The 20737-nt window shown below is 33.9% G+C and overlaps 3 protein-coding genes and 6 pseudogenes across 9 annotated transcripts, besides 7 other annotated features; 8 read left to right on the forward strand and 1 right to left on the reverse strand.

Annotated features, from left to right (window-relative positions):
• Positions 1-20737: part of a mobile genetic element that runs on past both edges of the window.
• Positions 619-1485, forward strand: TVAGG3_0766040 (organellar and viral DNA polymerase type B; the record flags this gene model as incomplete). Its single annotated transcript, XM_001286232.2, has 1 exon — positions 619-1485. The coding sequence occupies one exon, from the start codon at positions 619-621 to the stop codon at positions 1483-1485; it is 867 nt and encodes a 288-aa protein (XP_001286233.2).
• Positions 2229-3530: a mobile genetic element.
• On the forward strand, positions 2325-3450 carry TVAGG3_0766060 (annotated as a pseudogene). Its single transcript has one exon. A coding segment is annotated over exon 1 (1126 nt).
• TVAGG3_0766070 lies at positions 5069-5989 on the forward strand (annotated as a pseudogene). The gene has a single exon. A coding segment is annotated over exon 1 (921 nt).
• Positions 6784-6811: a terminal%2Cinverted (terminal inverted repeat of Mariner transposon ID:TVAGG3_0766080).
• Positions 6784-8091: a mobile genetic element.
• Positions 6881-8011, forward strand: TVAGG3_0766090 (annotated as a pseudogene). The gene has a single exon. A coding segment is annotated over exon 1 (1131 nt).
• Positions 8064-8091: a terminal%2Cinverted (terminal inverted repeat of Mariner transposon ID:TVAGG3_0766080).
• TVAGG3_0766100 lies at positions 8237-9064 on the forward strand (annotated as a pseudogene). The gene has a single exon. A coding segment is annotated over exon 1 (828 nt).
• Positions 9354-9521, reverse strand: TVAGG3_0766110 (uncharacterized protein; the record flags this gene model as incomplete). Its single annotated transcript, XM_051245806.1, has 1 exon — positions 9354-9521. A coding segment is annotated over one exon (168 nt), but the record flags the coding sequence as incomplete, so codon positions are not given.
• Positions 10168-10254: a mobile genetic element.
• Positions 10276-11221: a mobile genetic element.
• TVAGG3_0766140 (organellar and viral DNA polymerase type B) lies at positions 11937-12222 on the forward strand (the record flags this gene model as incomplete). The annotated part of the gene is made up of 1 exon (XM_051245807.1): positions 11937-12222. A coding segment is annotated over one exon (286 nt), but the record flags the coding sequence as incomplete, so codon positions are not given.
• On the forward strand, positions 12678-13876 carry TVAGG3_0766150 (annotated as a pseudogene). The gene has a single exon. A coding segment is annotated over exon 1 (1199 nt).
• TVAGG3_0766160 lies at positions 19625-20087 on the forward strand (annotated as a pseudogene). Its single transcript has one exon. A coding segment is annotated over exon 1 (463 nt).

A 20737-nucleotide genomic window follows, 5' to 3' on the forward strand; every position in this document is an offset into this window, starting at 1 on the left:
TCGTCATAAATTAGTTGAAAGTAGTAATGGCAAACTTGCTGAAACCATTGACGAAGCAAAGCGAGGAGTGGTTATTGAAATACTTGGCTATAACATAAACGATGACACTTATAAAGTAAGATATGAAGGAGGCGTTGAAGATGTTATACCATCTAAGAACTTGAGAGAGTCAAAGCCAACACATCTGGGACCATTAGAGCGGGAGTACTGGAAAGACAAAAATAAGCCAGAAAGAATAAGAAAATTCTTCTAAACTTTTTCATTAGATGTAAATCAGACATGAATGAGAACAGTCATGTATTATTAATGGTACCATTTATTTTTGTCATAAATTTACACCAAAAATAATGTTTAGGTGAAGAGGTGAGATCTCACCCGTTTTTTCACCTCTTTTTTCACCCTCGCCGCTTAGCGGCTCAGATTGCTTTAGCTTTCTCGTGAATTTTCATGAATTTCCTTAAGATAGAAAAATAAAGTTAGTTTTATTTTTATTTATTTTTTTTATTTTGTATAAAAGATATGATTTCAACAATCGGCACAACAACAATTCAAGCCACGAACGGCGGGACTCTGTCCACAACTACAGCACCAAACTCGCTAGTCATGAATCCTACGTCAATGTTGGTAGAGATGAAAAGCTTTATTCCTTCTTCATATACTTTTGAAACAGAAATCCAGAAGATAAAGCAAGAACTTTTAACAAGTAATTTAGACTGTAGTGCGAAAGATGAAACAAATGAACAGTATCTTTATGAAATGGAGGACCTCATCGACCATTTGCCTAAACTACCTGAAATTCAGCAGCAAAAACTAACTATTCCTGAATTCGACGAAATTGAAGTCAAAGCAACTGACTCAGTAGAAATTAAGAAATTCATACGTAAAGTAAATTATGAATTCCTTGGTTTTCATTGCAACCATAAAGTTATGGACAAAGATTGCGACATGGTTTATAAAAATATTTCTGACCTTTACAAATCCGAAGAATTTAAGACATACGATAACTTTGTTTCATTAGTTGCAAAATGTGTATGGCAGATAAGAGATAAAGATAGAAGAGGTAAAGTATGGAATGAACAGATAAAACCAGCAGCTTTTGAGTTAAAGAAAACCATTGACGCCTTAGTTGTTCTAGCTGGTTTTATTTCAATGTATAACGCAAAAACGATGCCGCAATGTTCAAAATGTAAAGCAGCAATAAGAAAATATAACTACTCAGTCAAAGAGATAGAAAGAATGCGAAACGACTATGCAGACTTAAAGAAAGAAGCAGAAAAGCCAGCAGAAGATAAAATGGATATGTTGACATTTCTTAATAAAAACTATCCAACAGCAGAAGATTTCCTTCTGTCTGACGTCAAGAAGAAATATAAAGAAACCTTCGGCATTGTTAAAACTTTTGATATCCTCAGCGAAGAAATAGAAGCTACGAAATTGTTTAGGATTTCAAATATACATCGTATAATTCATGTAAAACGCTTGTGAAAAAAGAGGTGAAAAAAGAGGTGAAAAAACAGGTGAGATCTCACCTCTTCACCTAAAAATTATTTTTGGTCAAAGCTTCCACGAGAGAAAAGATTCCTCATTCGCTAAGGATTCCAAAAATGAAAAAATCATTGATTTCGGCTGAGAAAAAAAACAGCAAAACCCTTCTTCCACGGGAACAAAGAAATAAAGAAGAAATAAAGTAAATTTTTTATTTATTCCCGTGGAAGATAGAGCACTTTTATGATACTTTTTATTCACGACAAACAAGACAAACAAAGAAAATAAGAAAATACGGCGCTGCCGCGGTTCGAACCACAGACCCTGACCCCTCCATAACACCACCTTAGACCACTGTGCTACGTAGCCTGTCGACATAAGATTTTATAAATTGCATATTTGACGTAAATTTATTTCCATCTGGCTTCCCACCGCATAAGATATTCATACGTGTTTGTAAGACATTCATTAAACTTCTTTTCTATTGCATCTAATCTTGCGTTATTTTTTTCAATAACTTGTCTGTATTCTTCATCATCTCCAGCGGTGTTTGAGTCTTCACGTTTAAAATATTCATCCAATTTTTTATCTACAAATTTTATTAGTGTTTGATTCACTTCGTTATGATAACGGTCATATTCTTTCAATACGTAAGTGAAGACAAAATGCGTCGTACCTTCAATCTTAAAGCTTAAAGAACTTTCAACACAGTTTTGAGGGTCTATCAGTGCGTCAATGAGATATAGGGTGTCCAAAGGTGCGTTTAGCACAGCGCTCTATATGAGACTATTAAAGGAGATATATGCTGATTATAAATATATAATAAAAAATATGAATATATGTATATGATGAGTATGTTGTATTTTGGCGCCATGCCGGGATATAAAATGAATTTTGAGACAAGAGGCGGTTTCGCGGGAAATTTTGGCGGGATTTTTTTCATTTTTTTAATGAATCATAAAGAAAACATCCTCGCCCTTGCAAAAAAATGCAAAGACTGTAAAAAAATCTACGAGACATTGGTAAAATGCTTCGGTATGGATGCTCCTAGCTATTCCACTGTAACGTATCATGTTAGGATGTATCACTTCATGAACAAAAAGGCGCCCATCATAAAAATTGACAAAAAATCGCCGGATCAAAGAAAAATCAAAGCAATTCTTCAAGCGCTAGATGAAGACCCAAGAGCATCACTCAGAAGGATAGAGGAGATGACAAAGATACCACGTACAACAGTCAGTTATTATCTGCACAATTATTTGAACTACAAACTAGCGTATACACGTTGGGTTCCGCACAACCTTAATTCAGTTCAAAAAAAATCTAGAGTCCAATCTTCGAAAGAGCTCCTCTCTATATTAGGTGCGTATCAATCCAAGAAGTTTCGCTTTTTAGTAACAGGGGATGAGTCTTGGTTTCAATATGCAGCAGAAGCCAAAATCATGTGGATCCCGAAGGATGAAAATCCGCAAACATTCCCGAAGAAAAAAATTGACACACCAATGATGATGTTGTCGGTTTTTTGGGCGTGAATGGCATCATCGCAATTGATATTCTTCAAAAACCTAATACGATGAATGCTCAGTATCTAATTGACAATGTTCTTACTCAAATTATCAATTCTGATGAGTTTGAGAAATCCAAACAACAAAAACAAAAGTTTGCAATTCATTTTGATAATTCAAGAGTTCACAAAAGTCATAAGGTAATGAATTACTTGGTGGAAAACAATGTCAAAGTTGTTCCAAACCCAATTTATTCACCTGATATTGCACCCTCTGACTTTTATTTATTCGGCACGCTAAAAAAGAGAGCTGAAGGACGCGAATTCGCGAGTCCAGATGATCTTGAAAATTTTGTAAGAGAGCAATTTGAGCAATTTTCTCATGATGATTTAAAGCGTGTCTTTCAAGCCTGGATCGATCGCTGCGAACGCGTGATTGAATCCAATGGTGATTTATTTAAATAAACTTTATATATATGTAACTTGTTTATTTCTATTCGCAGTATCCAGGTTTGTGCTAAACACACCTTTGGACACCCTATATTTCAAGTGACCCAGTAGATTCAAGCGCAGGTATTTTCTGTGGAACCACAGGAAATCATTCACACACTTTCACAACAAATCCAACAGGCTCGGGTGCAGATTATATGCCACCATTTGTGACTATATTCGCATGGTATAGAGTTCAATGAACGCGCTTGAGCCTTGAATAAAATCTTTAACTTACATAAATGAGCTTGAAAGAAGTATTCGAACAACATCCATGGAGGTCATTTAAGAAGTTCAATGAAGCTGCAAAGAGTTGGGGATTTACTAACAGAGCTGAAGTGAAAAGGTTCTTTGACAAAAATGTTGTACATCAAACAAAAATAAACCCTTACGACTACTTTTTACCAATTTGCTCCAGCACTCCTGACGCATACCAATTTGACACTCTCATTCAAAGCAGAAAAGGAGGACATAACCCATTCCTCATCTTCATTAATGTTAACACTCGTAAAGCATATGCATATCCAATGAGGAATAAAGGAACTCATGAAGTTTTAAGAGTTTTACAAAAGTTTGTAGCAGAACATAGCCCAAGTACTTTAACATCAGACCAAGACAGTGCATACCTCAGCAATGAAATCACAGATTTTCTCATTAAGCATAACATAACTCACTACACTACTGAAGACCATAACCATAACATACTCGGCATCATAAACCGCTTCATAAGAACGCTCAGAGATTTAAACCAAGAGCGAGACTTTACCGAAGAAAACAATGAAACATTTTCTCGAAGTATATAATTCCTCAACACATTCTACAACAGGACATACACCAAATTCAATGACACAACAACAAAAGAAAAGTATATACAAAAGAAACGAAGCCAAACACAAAATATCAGAAATTCAACACAATTTACCCTCATTCCTGGTACAAAAGTTCGTGTAGTTCTTGACGAAAACCGTTGACAAAGAAACGTTTAAGGTTAAGTAGAAACTATTATATCGTAGACTCTACGCAAGGTAATGGATATCTTATAAAAGCTGCTGACGACTCCATTGCGTTTTATCCTCGTCATAAATTAGTTGAAAGTAGTAATGGCAAACTTGCTGAAACCATTGACGAAGCAAAGCGAGGAGTGGTTATTGAAATACTTGGCTATAACATAAACGATGACACTTATAAAGTAAGATATGAAGGAGGGCGTTGAAGATGTTATACCATCTAAAGAATTGAGAGAGTCAAAGCCAACACATCTGGGACCATTAGAGCGGGAGTACTGGAAAGACAAAAATAAGCCAGAAAGAATAAGAAATTCTTCTAAACTTTTTCATTAGATGTAAATCAGACATGAATGAGAACAGTCATGTATTATTAATGGTACCATTTATTTTTGTCATAAATTTACACCAAAAATAATGTTTAGGTGAAGAGGTGAGATCTCACCGTTTTTTCACCTCTTTTTTCACCCTCGCCGCTTAGCGGCTCAGATTGCTTTAGCTTTCTCGTGAATTTTCATGAATTTCCTTAAGATAGAAAAATAAAGTTAGTTTTATTTTTATTTATTTTTTATTTTGTATAAAAGATATGATTTTCAACAATCGGCACAACAACAATTCAAAGCCACGAACGCGGACTCTGTCCACAACTACAAGCACCAAACTCGCTAGTCATGAATCCTACGTCAATGTTGGTAGAGATGAAAAGCTTTATTCCTTCTTCATATATACTTTTGAAACAGAAATCCAGAAGATAAAGCAAGAACTTTTAACAAGTAATTTAGACTGTAGTGCGAAAGATGAAACAAATGAACAGTATCTTTATGAAATGGAGGACCTCATCGACCATTGGCCTAAACTACCTGAAATTCAGCAGCAAAAACTAACTATTCCTGAATTCGACGAAATTGAATCAAAGCAACTGACTCAGTAGAAATTAAGAAATTCATACGTAAAGTAAATTATGAATTCCTTGGTTTTCATTGCAACCATAAAGTTATGGACAAAGATTGCGACATGGTTTATAAAATATTTCTGACCTTTACAAATCCGAAGAATTTAAGACATACGATAACTTGTTTCATTAGTTGCAAAATGTGTATGGCAGATAAAGATAAAGATAGAAGAGGTAAAGTATGGAATGAACAGATAAAACCAGCAGCTTTTGAGTTAAAGAAAACCATTGACGCCTTAGTTGTTCTAGCTGGTTTTATTTCAATGTATAACGCAAAACGATGCCGCAATGTTCAAAATGTAAAGCAGCAATTAAGAAAAATAATAACTACTCAGTCAAAGAGATAGAAAGAATGCGAAAACGACTATGCAGACTTAAAGAAAGAAGCAGAAAAGCCAGCAGAAGATAAAATGGATATGTTGACATTTCTTAATAAAAAACTATCCAACAGCAGAAGATTTCCTTCTGTCTGACGTCAAGAAGAAATATAAAGAAACCTTCGGCATTGTTAAAAACTTTTTGATATCCTCAGCGAAGAAATAGAAGCTACGAAATTGTTTAGGATTTTCAAATATACATCGTATAATTCATGTAAAACGCTTGTGAAAAAAGAGGTGAAAAAAGAGGTGAAAAAAACAGGTGAGATCTCACCTCTTCACCTAAAAATTATTTTGGTCAAAGCTTCCACGAGAGAAAAGATTCCTCATTCGCTAAGGATTCCAAAAATGAAAAATCATTGATTTCGGCTGAGAAAAAAAAACAGCAAAACCCTTCTTCCACGGGAACAAAGAAATAAAGAAGAAATAAAGGTAAATTTTTTATTATTCCCGTGGAAGATAGAGCACTTTTATGATACTTTTATTCACGACAAACAAGACAAACAAAGAAAATAAGAAAATACGGCGCTGCCGCGGTTCGAACCACAGACCCTGACCCCTCCATAACACCACCTTAGACCACTGTGCTACGTAGCCTGTCGACATAAGATTTTATAAATTGCATATTTGACGTAAATTTATTTCCATCTGGCTTCCCACCGCATAAGATATTCATACGTGTTTGTAAGACATTCATTAAACTTCTTTTCTATTGCATCTAATCTTGCGTTATTTTTTTCAATAACTTGTCTGTATTCTTCATCATCTCCAGCGGTGTTTGAGTCTTCACGTTTAAAATATTCATCCAATTTTTTATCTACAAATTTTATTAGTGTTTGATTCACTTCGTTATGATAACGGTCATATTCTTTCAATACGTAAGTGAAGACAAAAATGCGTCGTACCTTCAATCTTAAAGCTTAAAGAACTTTCAACACAGTTTTGAGGGTCTATCAGTGCGTCAATGAGATATAGGGTGTCCAAAGGTGCGTTTAGCACAGCGCTCTATATGAGACTATTAAAGGAGATATATGCTGATTATAAATATATAATAAAAAATATGAATATATTGTATATGATGAGTATGTTGTATTTTGGCGCCATGCGGGATATAAAATGAATTTTGAGACAAGAGGCGGTTTCGCGGGAAATTTTGGCGGATTTTTTTCATTTTTTTTAATGAATCATAAAGAAAACATCCTCGCCCTTGCAAAAAAAATGCAAAGACTGTAAAAAAAATCTTACGAGACATTGGTAAAATGCTTCGGTATGGATGCTCCTAGCTATTCCACTGTAACGCTATCATGTTAGGATGTATCACTTCATGAACAAAAAGGCGCCCATCATAAAAATTGACAAAAAATCGCCGGATCAAAGAAAAATCAAAGCAATTCTTCAAGCGCTAGATTGAAGACCCAAGAGCATCACTCAGAAGGATAGAGGAGATGACAAAGATACACGTACAAACAGTCAGTTATTATCTGCACAATTATTTGAACTACAAAACTAGCGTATACACGTTGGGTTCCGCACAACCTTAATTCAGTTCAAAAAAAATCTAGAGTCCAATCTTCGAAAGAGCTCCTCTCTATATTAGGTGGCGTATCAATCCAAGAAGTTTCGCTTTTAGTAACAGGGATGAGTCTTGGTTTCAATATGCAGCAGAAGCCAAAATCATGTGGATCCGAAGGATGAAAATCCGCAAACATTCCCGAAGAAAAAAATTGACACACCAATGATGATGTTGTCGGTTTTTTGGGGCGTGAATGGCATCATCGCAATTGATATTCTTCAAAAACCTAATACGATGAATGCTCAGTATCTAATTGACAATGTTCTTACTCAAATTATCAATTCTGATGAGTTTGAGAAATCCAAACAACAAAAACAAAAGTTTGCAATTCATTTTGATAATTCAAGAGTTCACAAAAGTCATAAGGTAATGAATTACTTGGTGGAAAACAATGTCAAAGTTGTTCCAAACCCAATTTATTCACCTGATATTGCACCCTCTGACTTTTATTTATTCGGCACGCTAAAAAAGAGAGCTGAAGGACGCGAATTCGCGAGTCCAGATGATCTTGAAAATTTTGTAAGAGAGCAATTTGAGCAATTTTCTCATGATGATTTAAAGCGTGTCTTTCAAGCCTGGATCGATCGCTGCGAACGCGTGATTGAATCCAATGGTGATTATATTTAAATAAACTTTATATATATGTAACTTGTTTATTTCTATTCGCAGTATTCAGGTTTGTGCTAAACACACCTTTGGACACCCTATAGTATTCGAAGTCAGTCAATAATCTTTTTAAAGTCATTTCATACAGGATAAAATTTAATGTTGTGAAGAAATAGTGTTTATCTCAGAAAAAATAACGCTAATTTTATTTTTATTTATTTTTTTATTTTGTATGTAAAGACAGTAATGTCAACATTAGAGAACACAACAACAGTTATAGTCCATGAAGCTATAAATGAAGAATACGAATACATACAATATAACAAACAACTTCGCCTCATTCGTTCGGTCAAAGACGATATGTACCAAATGCAAAGTATAATGAATGCTCTTCGTTCTACAAAGCAAGCATATCATTGGTTTGAAAACCAACAGACAAAAGAACTTTTAGAAGAATTTCCTCATATGATTGCTTCCCTCGGAAAACCGAGAGAAGAGATTCCGTACGAAAATCGCAAGAATTTGGCTCCTGGTTTGAAAGGTTATTATGTTCATAGACTTTTAGTAAATGCTGTAGCAATGTGGGCTTCACCTCGTTATGCTTGTTATATTTTCATGATGTTAGATGAACTATATAAAGCAGAACGTGGAGAGATGGAAAAGAAACTTCAAGCAAAAGATGAAGTCATTGAATCCAAAGACAAAAGCATACAGAAAAGAATACCGCGTTCGGTACCAAAAGGAAAGGAAAAGAGTTATAAGTATATGATATATACTGAAGAGTTGGAGAAAGAAGAAGATAAAGATGTAGTTATGTTGCATTTAGTCAGAAGAAACAACAAGAGCTTTATGACTTAGCTAAAATATATAAATCTGACAGAAACTGGTTCTATCGTGAAAACTTACCGATTTCAATGACACCGAATGAGCAAATAAAGGAAATTGTCAAAAATACTCTTCCTCAAACACACTATGACATCAAAAGGTTGCACAATACTTACATTCAAAGAAGACTTAACATTACTGAAGGAAAAAATAACAGAATATTTCGATAACTTCAAAGAGGAAGAATAAAAAAATCTAAGCTAATTTTATTTTTTTTATAAAATTTTATCTCATATGAAAGAACATGAATTTAGAATATTCGGAACTCATGACAGAAGAGAGAACGAACAACATGTAAAAGATTATGCAAAAATTTCTGAAGACATACAAAGCATTTAAACAATATCTAAATGCTTCTAAAGATTATGCAAAATTTCTGAAGGTATATAAAGCTTATGAAAAAGCGTATGAAAAGTTTATACATTGGGGAATTGTTGTAAAATATCGATATGAAGACTAACCAAAAATATATTTTTGCTTAAATAGCTTCAGGGTCTATTTCTTCAACCATTTCACTTCCTTCGTCAATGTCAATAGAAGCTTCTTCAACCTTTGGTAAGAATTTCTGTATAACATCTTTGTTCGTTATTGTCTTCAGAGATGAAGGATAATATTTCACAGATGTTTTGTTGCATGCTAAGTTCGGTCAACGATAGGAATTGAGAGGAAATTAATCGTCGAGGAAGTACGATTATGTAAAGTAAAAAAATGTTGTGGGATTTTTAATATTGTATATAATTTTATAATAAAATTTTTGTGAGACATTTTAAGAAGCACATATAATTTTTTGAATTTAAAAATTAAAGTAGTGTTGAATGAATTTATTGATTAATTTAATACGGATATTTCTCAAAATTAATCAAAAATAGGTTTTCAGAGAACTTTTGAGATATCTTTTCAAAATGTCTTTTTGAAAATATATAAGTATTATATCAAATTGAAAAAAGGTATTTATCAAAATTCTAAATTCTTAATAAAAAATAACTTTTCAGAGGATTGTGATTTTGAAAGCATGAGTAATAAGTAAAAAATATCTACGATTTTAATGAGGGAATTGTTCCTTATGAGGTATACATTATAACTATATACCTCATAAGGAACAATTCCCTCTTGATAGCTGGGAAACTTTCTCTGAATAACTTATCATTTGGAGAAAGTTTCCCAGCTATCTATTAGAAACTAAAGGCTGTGAGGCACTAATATATAATCAGTGCCTCATAGCCTTTAGTTTCTTATTAAAAACGAGAAAACTTGTTCGAAATGATAAACAATTTCGAACAAGTTTTCTCGTTTTAAGGAGGGAATTGTTCCTTATGAGGTATACAGTATGAATATATACCTCATAAGGAACAATTCCCTCTTGATAGCTGGGAAACTTTCTCTGAATAACTTATCATTTGGACAGAAAAGTGACACTTTACATGGCAAAAAATAGAGCCTTACTTTTGAGATACTTGAGATTGAAACTGAATCTTATGAGGCGGTGATCTTGAATCACTACCTCATAAGGTTCAGTTTCATATAAAATTTGTTGCAATTTGTTATTCTTTTGCAATTATTTCTTATAAGATTTTACATCTTTTAGCGGGGAATGTTTGTTATCATGTATATATTATAAATATCTACACGATAACGAACATTCCTCGCTAAATTGCTGAGAAACTTTGAGGAAATGTCGAACAATTTCCTCAAAGTTTCTCAGATTTATATAGATCACTAGAGTCCCCTAGGCACTGATTCTGGTTCAGTACCTAGGAGGCTCTAGTTCTCTAACGAACTGATAAAATGTTTTTAAATTTTTGGATATTGCTACCTGTGAAGCACTGACTTCAAGTCAGTACCTCACAGGTAGCAATTACATTGAAAGATGGGAGAAACTTTGTCCGAATGTTAAACTATTCGGACAAAGTTTCTCCCATTTGTAGTGGAGATGGAAGGCTTTGAGGTATATTGTATTAATATATACCCCAAAGCCTTCCATCTCCACTTGAAAGTGTCCAAACTTTGGGTTAATACTTTGCAATTAACCCAAAGTTTGGACACTTTCTAGAAGGAATTGGAGGGTAAGAGATATACATTCATATGGTATATCTCTTACCCTCCAATTCCTTCTTAAAATGGGAGAAACTTTGTCCGAATGTTAAACTATTCGGACAAAGTTTCTCCCATTTTTTGAAGGAATTGGAGGCTATGAGATACTGATGCAATGTCAGTAACTCATGGCTTCCAATTCCTTCCTAAAACTCATAAAAGTGGACATTACATGCATATAAAATTTAACATGTAAAGTCCACTTTTTGTGAGCGGGGATTTGACTCCGTCAAATCCCCTTTTTCGTTTACGAGAAAGCCAAATTCTCTCAAAAAGTTAAGTAGGACCAATTTTTTATAAAAAAAAATCCAATTTCATTATGAATGTTAATTAATTTATATAATTATTGAATAAAAAATTTTCTTTGAGATTATGAAAAGTTCTTTGAAAAGTTATTTTTTCTCATTTTTAAATATTGTATTAGCCTATTTATTTATAATCCAAATTAAATAACTTTAAATTCAATATTTAAAGAATAATTTTGAAGGAATTGAGTTACTTCCCCCGACGATAAAATTGAGAGGTTTACATTTTGACCGAACTTAGCATGCAACAGTTTCACCCTTCTTATATTCTTTCTGTTCGGAAAGATTTAAAGCAATACTGAAGAAGTCAATATTAGAGTTCTTTATAACAGTATAATGAGTATCTTTGACATTCACGAAGAAACTCTTTTGTTTCAAAACTACTGCTAACTCTTGTGAAGTATAACGTTTGCGGTCAATGACGATAGCTAATGGTCTGACATACTGACCAAACTTAGATTCTTTCACAAACTTCTTGTTAAAGATAACATTAACATTTGAAGCATTTTGAACTCATTCTTGATGGCAGTAGCGAGAGCAGTATGAAAGAACTTGCAATCTTGCATGTGTTTCATTAAAATAAAAATATTAAATTATTTTGAAAAATAACTTAAAAAAATCTAATCTAATTTTTTCAAAAAATATTTTTTTATTTCCTACTAAAGATGTATCGGAAGTTGTCTAAGTTAGAACACTCGGAAATAAAACAACTTCTTACAGAAGCTAATATAGATGTTGCAAAGCATTACGCAACAAACAAAAAAGCACTCGCTGACTTCATTAAAGACTATAATGGTGCAATAAGTTATGATAGAATTCATGAGTTCATAAAGCCGCAACGCGGCGAGGACGAAGTCCATGCGAGAGCATTTCCTTTAAATGACGTTGCTATTGACTTATATCATAGACGTTCAGTACCTCATGAAGTAAGAAGAGAAATGTTTGACATAACAAATGCAAACGTTGGTGAAACAAGAAGAAGAGACGACACACTGAAACAACAGAGAAGAGAGATGTTTAAGAGCGCTATAGAACAAGTTCGCAAAGCTAACGATGTCATTCGTTCCATTGACGACAAACCAAAAGAAGGTGAGAGATGGTTAAAGAAAGATGAAGAGAATAGGAAGAGAAATGTGAAGTCAGGCAATAGACTCATTGACTTTAACATTGAAGCTTTAAATGAACCAAACAGAGACTACTTACACAAACATTTCGGTAAGGTTTTCATGAGACTCTTAGAGAAAATTAAAATAAACTCACAACAGAGATGGATGGTATGTTATAAACTTGGTGGAAAGTATGAATGTTCTACGTTAAACCTCAATAATATTGGAAACATTACTACATCAGCTCTTGAAGAGAACTTTATATCAGAGATAGAAGCAAATGCTGCAGGTATTGTTGAAATGCACTATGACTTCTTCTTGACAAACATAAAGAATCTTACTGAAATAAAGATGTATGATTTAACAGAATACGAAGGCTTAACGATGTCAGATGTAAAGAAAGGCAAACCAAAAAAGAGACCATATAGAGATGAAAGCACACTGACAAATGACCAGAAAGCCATTTTGGAAGCTCTTAAGCAAACAGGAAACCCAGCACTTATAGAAAGCTTTTGGAAAGATAATGGTGAAAAGAAGTTTTATAAGAAGAGAAGCGGTCAGTTCTGGAAGTATCTTTGCACATTACCTATAAATCTTGAGCGCTACCAAATCTTCAATGAATTGAACAAAAGAACTGCAGCACTTATGACAGAAGACAATTGTTTCGTTTATGCTTGCATTCAGGCTGGTGTAAATGAAGAAACTATTGACCACATGAGAGAAGTCATTCGTGTTAGAGACTTTCCTCAAAGTAAAGTACAAGAAATTTCTGACGCAACAGGTATAGCATTTAATGTTACCATTGGTTATTTCAATGACTCAAGACATAATGAAATAAAGAGATACATACCAAAAGAATGTGAAACTGTTAGAACTATTGACTTACTTCTTGTTGAAGACCACTACATGCTAAACGAAAGATTACCAATGACAACATATTTCATTCGCAACTATATAGAAATCTTGAAGGAGTGTGGTGGAATGAACATTGAGAAACAGATGAAGATTTATACAAAGAGAGAAGATAAATATGTAGTTCGTTATGATAGAACAACACCGTTATGGGATGTTATGAAAACATTGTGGGAGTGCAAATATTTCGAACCTATTTCTTATGGAGAACTTTTCACATATACGACTGACTTATATAAACAGAACCTTGCACCATTTAAAGACTTGTCATATGCTCCAAAGTATTGTGTACAACTGAAGAAGAAAGCCGAGTCAAAAGAAGTAAATAAAGCTAAATGTAAGTTCATTCCTGAGCACGTTTTCTTTGCTGACTTTGAGTGCAGTACCGATGGCTTTCATAAAGCTTTTAACATCTGTTATGACAGTGAAGAGTTCAGTGAGTGAAAGCATTTGGGGTCAGAACTGTGCAACAGAATTTTTGGAACGACTTCCTGACAAGAGTTTAATATATTTCCATAACCTCAGTTATGATATAAACTTCATCTTAAGACACATGACAGAAGTGAAAGGAACTCCCATCATTAAAGGTTCACGAACAATGCAAATAACTGGCTTATATAAAGGAAGGGCAATTATTATAAAAGACTCTTACAGTGTTATAAATAAGAAGCTTAAACTATTTCCTGCTATGTTTAACTTACAAACAGGACCGAAAGAAGTATTTCCATACAACTACTACAGCAGTGTTTTGTTAGCAAATGACAACAGAACTGGTGTCATTTCTGAAGCATGTAAGTTTATCCGGGATGCAGATACATTCATGAAAAACATAGATTCCATCAAAGGTTGCAGAATAGATGAGAACCACTTCGACTTAGAAAAGTATAGTACATTCTATTGCAAACAAGATGTAAGAATTTTAAGAGAAGGTTTGTTAAGTTCGCGCAATGACATATTGAAAGAATTTGATTTAAACGTTTATGACTACGTTAGTATTTGTTCAATTGCTAACAAATTATTTGAGAAACAGAGTGTACTTCCCGAATGGAAATTTATATGACCTCTCAAATAAACCAAGAGAATTTATTTCACGCTGTATTCAAGGTGGAAGATGTATGCTGTCAGATAACATTAAACAAAAGAGCGAAAAGAAACTCATTGCTGATTTCGACGCTGTTTCATTATATCCATCAGCTATAGCAAGACTTTATACTTTAGAAGGTATTCCAAAGTTATGAAGAAAGAAATGTTAAGCACAGAGTATCTCATGAGACATTTATTCAATGACGACCAAAAGGAACCCATTGGTGAAAAGTTTATGTCCGGCTTCTTTGTTCTCATTAAGATAACAGAGATTGGAATACATAGACACTTTCCTTTAATAGTTTGTGACCCTGAACTAAATCCAGAACTTAACGTTCCCAGAAGTTCAAACACTTGCTGTTTAATGTATGTTGACCATATAACATTACAAGACCTCATAAAATATCAAGGTGTCAAATGTGAAGTGTTGCAAGGATACTATTACGATGGAAACAGAGATATATAGAATAAGAGATGAAGTAAAGAAGTTGTTTGAGTTAAGGTTAAAGTATAAGAAAGAAGGAAATCCTTTGCAAGAAAATATAAAGCTCATTCTGAACAGTATTTATGGCAAAACTATTCTATCTCCTATTGAGTCAAATAACCATAGTAAATGACAAAGATGCTATAAGATATGCCATCAGAAACTACAACCATATAGTGAAGTTCGAAGGTTTGGATGGTTCAGATAAAACTATTTTCAAGCTAACGAAAAAGCATTTGCAGACCTTTAACTTCTGTCCACTTGGTGTTAACATTCTGTCTATGTCGAAGAGAATAATGTGTGAAGTATTCTGTACTGCAGAAGATATGGGACTTCAAATATTTTACCAGGACTGTGATAGCATGCATATTTTCAATGAAGACATACCACTGTTAGCTCAGGAATTTCAGAAGAGATACGGTAGAGAACTTATTGGTAAAACATTAGGTCAGTTCCATTCTGACTTCGCAGAAATAACACCTGGAAAACAAAGTTTAGCATACAAGTCAATATTTTGTGGAAAGAAGACTTACATAGACTTACTCACGAACGATTTAAATGAAGTTGCATTCCATGCACGTTGTAAAGGTGTAAAACAAGACGTTCTTGCTTTAACAGCTAATGAAATGTTTCCTGAAGCTATACAATGCTATTACAATGAAGATAAGAACATTCACATACTGTTGGAACATATGACAAAGACTCTGAGTTCAGTTTAATGAAACTTTACAAAGCACTTCATGATGGTCAAGAGATTGGATTTGACTTATGTAAGTCTTCTAGTCCTTGCTTTGAAGAGAAGTTTAACTTCTCAATAACGACTAAAACAAGCTTTATTCGTAAGTTGAAGTTCTGAGGTCATTTATTTTTGTCAGCAATGAGGTCATTCATGATAAAAATAATGAGGTCATATATTTTTGTCATTTATGTATAACCATTGTCTCTCTTAAACTTTGCAATAGACAGCTTTGTTCTTCTTCCTTCTACATCTGTAATGTTTATATAATCTTTGCTATACTGTCTTAAGACATTCATTCGTCTGTATTGAGTTCCCATGAAATAGTAAAAGACATCTTCACTTGGGACATAGTAGTAATTTTCTAGAGTAAATTTAGAGTATTGTATAATTTCAACAAGCATCTTCAGGAAGAGTGTCTACAATGTCAAACCAATAGCCATTCGAACCAGAAATATTTCTCATGTTTTCTTCTCGACACCCACCTTAAGTTTGAGATATGAAAGTCTCCTCTGTCTCTGTTTATATGGTCTACTTCTCGAAGTCCTTCAGATTCGGTATAAATTGATTTGCAACAATTTTATGCTTAAAGAGTTTATGTTTGTTTAAATAAACACAAATATAACCATCACCGTTGTCAAACTCACTTACAACTCTTTTGTTACTTATGCGCCTAATTGGATAAGGGTACTCTGAAAAGATTTCATAGTCATTGTCATGTTCGAGTGTTTGCCAATGTCCTTCACCTTCCATCCTTTCACTCAAATAAAAATTTCAGAAAAAATAAAACTAGCGTAGATTTTACAATACTGCGATGGTAGAGTTTAGAGTTGTGCTTCAATGTAGAGACAGTCCTTATGGTCTGGAGGTAAGAACACTGGGCAGTTATGGTCATGGTGGAGAACATGTCTATCCAAAACTCACGATTGAAGCCAGTTAATTTAAGTATTTAGGGTTAGGAAGGTGAAGTTCTTGTATGACCAATGAACTCATTTTCAACTCCCTTACTTAAGTTTGAATATAATATAGCTTGCTTTCTATCCCAAATCCAGGTGTTACAATCTTTGAAAATTCATTTTCCTCGGAAGCATTGCATCATAATTGAAAACATTTTTGAAATCATCACTTGTGTTCAGAGATTTGAAATCTTATACGTAATGGATTTTCTTTCTCTTTAGCGACTTCATTGAATGGTGAGAATACAACAAACTGACAGTCATGTGTTCCATCTTCATTTTCATTAAATTCATAATGAAAGTCTATAAGTTGTGGCCGAACTACTTCTTCTTTTCAGTTGTGGCAAGAAACTCACGTAAAGGCTGTAAAGTTTGTACTTCAATGTTAAACTTTTTCTCGAACATCTCATTAAATGAAATCATACATTGTTGCAATGTTGTATCGTCTTTAAAGTATTTGTATATGTGAATGTTTTGGGCGCTTAAAGACTGTTCGTCATTTTCTATCTCGACTTGAAGTATAAAGTCAACCTTTCTGAAAGCACGTGTTATATACATAGATGTTATGCCAATGTACTTCTCTTCATTTATGTTCCAATCCAGTCTGTTGGAAACTTAAACGTTACTCTGTCCCCTTTATTTTGACGTCAGGGTTTTCACTACTGAACGCAACAGATAAAGGTATTTGTCTATACATTTAATACGGATAAAAATAAACCATTTACTCTTTCTTTGCTTCAGCTTCTTTAGCTTTTGCTTCAGCTTCTTCTCTAGCTTTCTTCGCCAGCAAACATGGGTTCTTTTTCTTCCAGCAGCTAATGCAGCAATTGTTTTTTCACTAAGTTTTCTCTTTGGTCTCTCTGGCTTTTTGTCTTGTTTTTGTTCCTTCAGTTCGGATAAAATTTGCTCACGAATTTCTTTCTTCAATGCTTCAACATCTATGACCCTTGGGTCTTGTCCGTAGGGCTTGTCTGACCATTTGACTGCAGATAAAAAACAAAATTAAAAACTTAACCGATGTAAATGAGCTTGTCAAAATCAGAGCGAGAGTCTATTATATTAAATGACGCAAGAGGAATACAACATCCTTTCTATACGTAAGTCAGAGTAAAGATGGTAAAATATACGTAAGAAAAAGAAAGGTTCCATTAGCGAATGCAGAAAGCGACAGTATTAAGGTGCATGGCAAGGGTGAAGTCCACGAAGCCCATGTTAACCTTCTATTCAAACTGAAAAGTCAATAGAACCAGAAGAAAGAAGCCAGATGTTCTTTCAATAACGAACCAAGAGCTTATTGCAAAGTTCGTGAATTTCATTGAAAAACAAACCGAGTCAAAGAATCCTGACCCGCCAGTGAAAGAAGTTGAGACAAAAGAGAATGTACAGTTCATTGAAATGTCAAGAAACAACTTCCACCACGAATGCCAAGAAAGAAGAGTGAGAATAATGAAGTAAATAGATATTTTTATCTGAAGTAAATACATGCAGAACGAACAGTTAAACGAATTTACTCCAGCAGAGCATATTCATCAGATTCGCTCATATTTCGATATCATAGACAATGCAGTTCAAATTGGGACCCTAATAGAAAATATTCTGACGCAAAGATTCCATCACAACCTGGAACTGCTAAAGATAACACATGGGTAACATTCAACTCTCACCTCTGGTGAAAATATGTTGGACCTTTACAATACATTCATTACGTATAAAATGGAAGTCAATTTATTGTAGATAAAGAAATTGGTTCAGGTTCCAATAAAACAAACCCACCAGGATTTTGGATTGGTTTCGATGACGCTTTCTATGCAATTGCTGGATATCAAATCCTTGCAAATGGTCGTATCGTATATTCTCAAGACAACGCAAGAGAAGAAGCATATATAACTTCAAACTCACAACTACCGAACAAATAAAGAAAGTAGATGTTTTCTCAAAGACTCGACATGAAGATGTATGGAGTCATTCAGGAACATGCAGAGGACAAATTGTTAGTGGTCCAATTACAGCAGGAAAATCATTTGATTTTAAGCTTCGTTTAAGAATTCCTGTTAGAAGATTCCTTCCATTAGAAGCTATTCGATTTATTCCAGCTTTTGCAGGAAACATTCAGCTTAAAGTAAAGTTCAGTAGCGACGCCTTACAATGCACATCTATATCTGTAAATGATATCATTGCTTTCAATCCAACTCTTAAAGTTGCATTTGCTTCAGATTCAAATCCACCGACAAATAAATTTGTTCCATGGAATGAACCATTCACTATGATAACGAAGGCAGTAGAAGCTAGTGGAACAGTTACTATTACAACTGTAACCCAGCAACTATTTCGAACAAAGATGGATTTTAATGAATGTTTCATTCATCCAAAGTCATTCTCTTTAGACCCTAACATTTATACAGAACTTGTAGAACATTATACAAACGAGGCTTTATGTTTTCCTGTTAAAGTTATGGATTGGATTCCTATGGACGGTTCATTCTCAAAGAATACAGATAGTTCAAGTGCAACATTTACAGCAGCTTATACGCCTATTAATGTTAAAAGTATTTGGGCACTATTTAGAAAGAAAGACAACTATTATGTTAATTTTGAGAACCCTAAGTTTAAATATCTTCAGCTTTCCATGGGAGCTTATGGAAATATGCCTGCAGAACCTGAAAAATCATATGGACCTGTATTTTATGAAATGGTTGCGAACGCTGCAATACAAACAATGATATGATAGGATTTAATGAAGATGTTATGAGGTCATTGGTGGATGATGGTAGTGTGGAACATAAATGGGATAGCTATGACAACACACATTTCTTATGTGGTTTTCCAACAGAAGTGGACTTTTGCTTCCAGCAAGGTCAAACATCTACTGCTCCAATAACATACAAATTGTCTGTTAAAGGACCTATTGAACTAGCAACTGAAAATGTACCAAAGCCACTTATTGGATTTATGAGGGATTGTTGCTTTGCCATTCAGGTGCGTGCTAATGGATCCCATAATAAGATTAGATGACTATAACTTAGCTACGGACGACAGTGAGGAATAAAGGATGAACGTTTATTTTTAAAGCTTATAAATGAGTTCTTCATCAAGCTCTCGTGAACCTTCACCATCTATGAAACAAACTTTACCAAACGATTATGGAGCACCTATTGAATATTTCTTACGAGCTGCACAATGGCAAAGAGCAGTCTCACCAAGGTTAGGTGTTCCACCAGCTCCTGTCAAAAATAGCATTTGGTCAAGTCCTTATATAAAATGGTCTCCCACTAGGTTTGCTAGCTACAGCAGGAGCAGTTATGATGTTGAAAAGAAATAAAGCAAATGTTGTAAATAATACTGAAGTAGCTGAAGTTAAACAAACTCCAACACCTTCGCCAAAACCAAAACCAACGCCTTCACAAGCAAAACCTTCAATGACTCCTGAACCTATGGAAGTACAAACTCCTGTTCAAAAGTCAACTCCAAAACCGACTCCAACATTTAAACCAGAACCTACTCCTCAAATAAATCGTAAAACTCCTGCGTTTCCTTACTGAAAAAATAACGTTATTTTTATTTAATATTAAAATTTTTATTTGATTGAAATGACAAAAAGTCACTGAAGCAATGAAACAAAAGTTTTTGGTAGAATACATTAAATCAGGAACTATTCCAGAAGGTTTTTACATTCATACTATGAAGGATGGTAGAGTTCAGTTTAGAAAGATAAAGCAACCATTAGATAAAGAAGGAATTTTGAGAAAGATTAAACTTCATGAGGACAGCATTGCTGAACTTAAGAAGAAGTTAGAAGAGTTGGATAAAGGAAGAGAGTTATAAAGCAATGAATTCAACAGGGTGAAAAAACAGGTGAAAAAGAGGTGAGATCTCACCACTTCACCTAAATTTATTTTTGTGCTATGTTTTCATACGTGTGAGGGTGGTGATATCATTTATTTTTAAGTTTATTTTTATTTTATTTTTTTTATAAATGACAGAACAAAAGCAACTCATACAAATCGAAAAATATAACAAACATACATTTAAACATTTATTCTTCCTTCCTGAGTATAACATGTTCTTTACACTTCATCCTAGACCAGTTGACTATACATTGACTGTGTATAAAGATTGTCATGGTAGTTTTATAAAAACTTATGATGATGAAGGTAAGTTAACAAGACTATGCATTTCAAAACTTGAGAAA

Source organism: Trichomonas vaginalis, chromosome III (genome assembly GCF_026262505.1).
Source record: "Trichomonas vaginalis G3 chromosome III, whole genome shotgun sequence".
In the NCBI taxonomy this organism is placed as follows: domain Eukaryota; phylum Parabasalia; order Trichomonadida; family Trichomonadidae; genus Trichomonas; species Trichomonas vaginalis.